General features: G+C 28.6%; 2 protein-coding genes and 1 pseudogene across 2 annotated transcripts in view; 1 reads left to right on the plus strand and 2 right to left on the minus strand.

Moving 5' to 3' along the window:
• Nucleotides 1-2649, minus strand: part of LOC100162177 — a 5393-nt gene extending 2744 nt beyond the window's left edge. Inside the window, exons 1-2 of the mRNA XM_029491811.1 lie at nt 2389-2649; nt 2120-2301 (exon numbers count right to left, since the gene is read on the minus strand). The gene's annotated coding sequence lies outside the window, so the exon portion shown is untranslated. The remainder of the gene's footprint in view (nt 1-2119; nt 2302-2388) is intronic.
• Nucleotides 406-2458, plus strand: LOC115033191 (ATP-dependent DNA helicase pif1-like). Its single transcript, XM_029485342.1, has 3 exons — nt 406-1224; nt 2220-2312; nt 2408-2458. Exons 1-3 carry the CDS (start codon nt 406-408, stop codon nt 2456-2458), a joined length of 963 nt encoding a protein of 320 aa, XP_029341202.1.
• Nucleotides 2540-4619, minus strand: LOC103309884 (annotated as a pseudogene).
• Between the last annotated feature and the right edge of the window lie 574 nt (nt 4620-5193).

Here is a 5193-nt window from a genome sequence, read left to right on the forward strand (position 1 = left end):
CGCCCCAAATTTCCCCTTCCATGTCACCGCCGCCGACACCGCGAACCGCCGCGCCGCCGACGAGCAGACGATAGAGCAATAGACCGACGAGCAGATATATAGATATGTCTCGGATAATCAAAACTTTATCGATAACACATTATAATATTATTAATTTCGATTTTAAAAACATGGTGGCATGACGTGTCATTTATGATTCTATTATAACGCTTGCCGCAATAATCGACGACGCACACAGGCTTTCCCAACAGGAGTAGTAGTGGGGGTAGGCATGCTGTACTCGCTCGCACCACTGACCACATACCATTAACCTAACCTAGGGGTACAAGGGCTGATGAAGTAAAGTCATGTCTAAAAGCTTCATATTTGTGGCCACATATCCAGAAAGTTGCACTTCATAAAAATATGAGGGTTCATGTGAAAGGTGACACATCTGCTGGGATTTTCGCTGAGATGTTACTTAAAATAGGAGACGGAAATTTCCCTTCATTGGAAGGTGAGATCACTATTCCGTCAAATTTGTGTACAGTTGTTAGCTCTTTATCAGAACTAACTTCCAGAATTTACCCAGATATAATAAATATCAAGATGAAACCCATCGAATGGTTGTGCGAGCGAGCCATCTTAACTCCAAAGAACGACAAGGCAGCCGAAATCAATGAAATTCTACTAAAGGCATTTAATGAAAAATCTGTTGAATATAAATCTTTTGATTCGGTGATCCAATCGGATGATGCTGTCCATTACCCTTTAGAATTTCTTAATACTCTGAATCCTTCTGGTCTTCCATCACATAAACTTATCCTTAAAATTGGAGCACCTATAATGTTACTAAGAAATCTTAACCCACCTAAATTGTGTAATGGAACTAGATTGCAAGTTAAATCTCTGCACAAAAATGTAATAGAAGCTATAGTTATCACTGGGTGTGCTAGAGGAGATATAGTTTTAATCCCGAGAATAACGTTAATCCCAACTGATTATCCCTTTGAGTTTAAAAGAATACAATTCCCACTCAAAGTTTGCTTTGCTATGACTATTAATAAGTCTCAAGGACAATCATTGAGCATGGCAGGGATTGACATAAGAGAAGAATGTTTTTCACATGGACAGTTCTATGTCGCATGTTCTAGAGTTAGCTCTGCCAGTAGTTTGGTTATTTTAGCACCAAAAGGCAGTACCAAAAATACTGTTTATAAAGAGGTATTGAGATTAACAAAATATGTCAATATAAATATTGGTGGATTTTTATAAAACCATAATGTATATAATAATTTTACAATAATAATAAGAAGTAAAAATAGTAATAATAGGAATAATACTAATAATAGTAATAATAATTATAATAATACGTAAAACATTTTTTTCAATTACAGAAAGTTATAATTTTTTGGGTATATTTTATTTCAACATTTCGTCGATTAGAATTGTATCTTACAATTTGTTTTCAAAATATTAAAATAAAGTAATTTTTTGCTGACTTCTGATTGTAACAATACATGGGCAACCTAGGATAAACTTATCTAAAAGCAGCCTGTAATAAATATAAAACTGATAAAATAAAAGTTATAGTAGGTTACACAAAAAAACTGTACACGGGCGAAGCCGGGTTATTCAGCTAGTTGTATATATAATTCCACTTAAATGCAAAAAAAGATTTAAAACTGTAGTAAAAAGTGGACAAGAAAGAAGAAACTAAACATATTTTCATCATGGGAACATTATAAATAGTAACATAGTCTTATAAGAATATCTTATCCGACACACATAAACAATACACAAACTAATAATTAAAAAAATGTCTTTAGCTTGATTTCTCTGTTCGAGCATGGGTTTTCCTATTGAATAGGTACAGTAGAAAAAAAAACTACCTGATATAATCCAATTCAAAGAAAATGTATGAATCATAAATATGTATTAATAAGTATCCATTAATTGTATATTATAATATAATATACACAAAGTGAGAATTAGGTAGGTACATTTTACATTTTATTCATTTCTATGGTTATAAACAAAGTGTTACGTGAATTTAGTTAGTAAGTAAAAATATCTCCACCCAGTTCAAAATCATAATATTTATGTAAAAAATGATATAATTTATTGTTTATTTTTATACCTATAATGTTGATACATGATTTAGGAATTTGTGCTTGATATGCAAAAGTTGCATTGATATCTCGCAGTAAAAGACTACCTTCAAGATTTACACCAAACAGAAGTTGCTCACTAGCTTTGAAATGATAGCAGCATTGCACCCCGCTGAACTCAATGTAGTATTGATTGTGGTAACATCATCATCTAAAAAAAAAGTAAGTTTTAGTTGATGAATTCCTTGATTTAAGCTAGTTTTAATTTAGTTTATGAAAAAAATTGTTTTATTATTACATATATATATCTTCCCAAGAAATTAAATACTGTTATATGCCCATTTGGAATTTGTGGATTATGTTGGTGAATGACTTCAGCACCTACTAATGTTTTGTTATTCAAAGCATAAAAATACTGAGATTTATAAATTCCCGTATAATTGAATAAATCAGGATTGACTAAGCACAGGGTATCTGTCTGCTTTATATTTAGCAGTTGTTTGAACTCCATTTGTTTTGAACTCTTGAAACTATTGTGAAAAACACTACATATATATATTATATATTATATTTTTTTTTTTAAACAATGGATTATAATAAGATAATTAATTATTTGAGTGTTAAGTTTGATTTTCATATTATTTCAGGGTTGTACATTAATATTTGTAGACATATTTCCATGGGGATAAAAAGTCACCATCTATCAAAAGAGGATTGAAATCTCCAGGCCCAATCTGATTTGAACCAACAAGTGTAGATCCAAGTTTGTAGTTTGATGTTTGACTGCTTGCTCCAATGAGTAGACTGTGGCTAACATAAAAATGATTGCTCAGTCCTTTATTAATGACAGGTCAGATGCCCTCAAAGGTCATAGGAAACAGTTCTGAAATGAAAATAGATCAATAATTAAATAACTACTAAGAAAAATACACAGTAAATGACCCAAAATGAACCTTCACAATTCTTTTGTAATTCATCATCAGATCTGGTGTTTTTGATGCGATTTTCGGAATTCAGCTTTTGTGGTGTCCTAGATGGCAAAATGTGTGTCATATTAGGCGGTATCGGTGGTAAATTGGATTAAGATTGTACGTTACCTATAACGTTGTTGTTCAAAAAGAATTCAATTTAAAATTTATAAGTGGCAATTTTATTTATTTTTTTTTTATTAAAATTATTTCTAGTCACCAAGTATATAAAGATTGGTGGCATGACTTAAAATATAAATTTACTCTAAAATTTTTTTTTATTATTGTGGTTTTAAAAATGTTTTCTATAATTATTAAGCCATTAAAAAAATTATCATCATATATTATAGTATAATAACCTGTGTTTAAAATCCGATATTTGAGATATTGCAACATAGAATACGGTATATTTCCTACAGGTATAATACGGTATTATAGAAACAATAAATTAAATACCATTTTATGTATTTTTATTTTATTAGTAAGTTTGAAGTAAAACAGTTTCATACATTAATAATATTATGATAGCCATTTAAAATGTAATAATACACTATTCACATTAAAAATAATAATATATTACCTATTTTTCAACAATAATATTAAGTAATGAAGTTTCTTTTTACACTATGAGAATGACCGTCATATGAATTTAAAACATCACTTGTACTATTTAGTAATGATTTCCTTATTATATTACCATTTTAAAAGACAATCATATTAAATGTATTAAACTATCTTACTTTAAATAATATAATTGGTGAAAAATAATGTGTTATTATTTATATTATGAGTTGTGAATTATTAAATTTTAAATGTCTATTTTACTTTAAATAATTCTACAGCTAAAAATAAAATGTATTCAGTAAATGAAATAAAGTCAAATGTAAATACATAAATCAAATAACCGAATATTTAGAAAATCAACCATCATTTTTAAATCGTCACTTTTGCAACTAACAAATGTATTTAATTTTAAATATATAGATATACGTATATTTCATGAAATACGCAAAATAATCGACAGTTTATACAAGTACAGAAAACAAGCAAAATTTGCAAAATGAATTCACTTTCGGCATTAGTAAATGAAATAAGAATAATGACATCAATTTTACATATAATCTAAAATTCTAAACTTAACTATTCTCAGATTAAGAAATGCAACTAAGAAATCATAATAAAAAAAAATATTCTATCATTGGTTATAATATGAAACGATAACACGGATATATGTTTAGTACTGACTACCTACTATAATAGCGTACCTATACAACCAGTGTTGTACATTAACTAGATGAATATATACACGCATAAAATAGATTCACTAACTTACTTCTAACAGATAGTTTTTAATAAGTAAATGAAATCAAACATAACACGGTATAATTTAGAACATTTATTTTATGATAAAACTAATATATAGGTATTATTATCGTTTACAATCAAATCTTATCGCTAATATACTAATATATTGATTCACCTATAAATTACAATCTCTTGCTGTAGAATATTGGCAATCTGTCTTTTGCCAAAATGCTAAACCGTCTTTTATAAGTAACATTGCAGTTATAGATACAGCTAACCTCGGAGGCAAAATTGACAAACCGACACCCGGTTATTGCCGCAAGAGATAACCCAACACTATTTGACTTGATGACTGTGGTTTTATATATTGATGTGGTTATATTAATAAAAGATATTTTTTTAATAAATCTGAAAGAATTATTTTTGAGTTTTGTATGTTGTCTACAATAAGGTTTGATGGGCAATTTTATGCTTATGACGTCAAAATAATTTTATTTTCCAAGACTCATTAATTTCTCCTAAATCAAACATTTTTAATGCTGTGTCAAATGGAACAAGATATGTGACAGTATATGATCCCTTGTAATTTTTTTAAAATATATACATATATTACAGAATAAATTATTATTATTATATTCTGTTATTAAAAACAATAATAGCATTTTGTTTTTTAGATTCTGAGTGGAACGATGAATGTATTGATTTTACAATGATGTGTGTTTTTTTTATTTTTTATTTTTGTGTCTGTCTTCACGGTGTGGGGCATAAAACTGCTTTGATTTTCTTCATACAGTACCTTGTTTGATGGGAAAGTGAATATAATTGGTGCA

This window comes from Acyrthosiphon pisum, chromosome X (genome assembly GCF_005508785.2).
Source record: "Acyrthosiphon pisum isolate AL4f chromosome X, pea_aphid_22Mar2018_4r6ur, whole genome shotgun sequence".
NCBI lineage: Eukaryota > Metazoa > Arthropoda > Insecta > Hemiptera > Aphididae > Acyrthosiphon > Acyrthosiphon pisum.

What these genes read in the sequence shown, in the direction of transcription:
- LOC115033191 (XM_029485342.1), top strand. Translation starts at nt 406, where the DNA reads ATGAGGGTTCATGTGAAAGGTGACACATCTGCTGGGATTTTCGCTGAG. An exon ending in TATTGAGATTAACAAAATAT is followed by an intron (nt 1,225 to 2,219) that starts GTCAATATAAAT and finishes TACACCAAACAG; the next exon opens with AAGTTGCTCACTAGCTTTGA. An exon ending in CATCATCATCTAAAAAAAAA is followed by an intron (nt 2,313 to 2,407) that starts GTAAGTTTTAGT and finishes TATCTTCCCAAG; the next exon opens with AAATTAAATACTGTTATATG.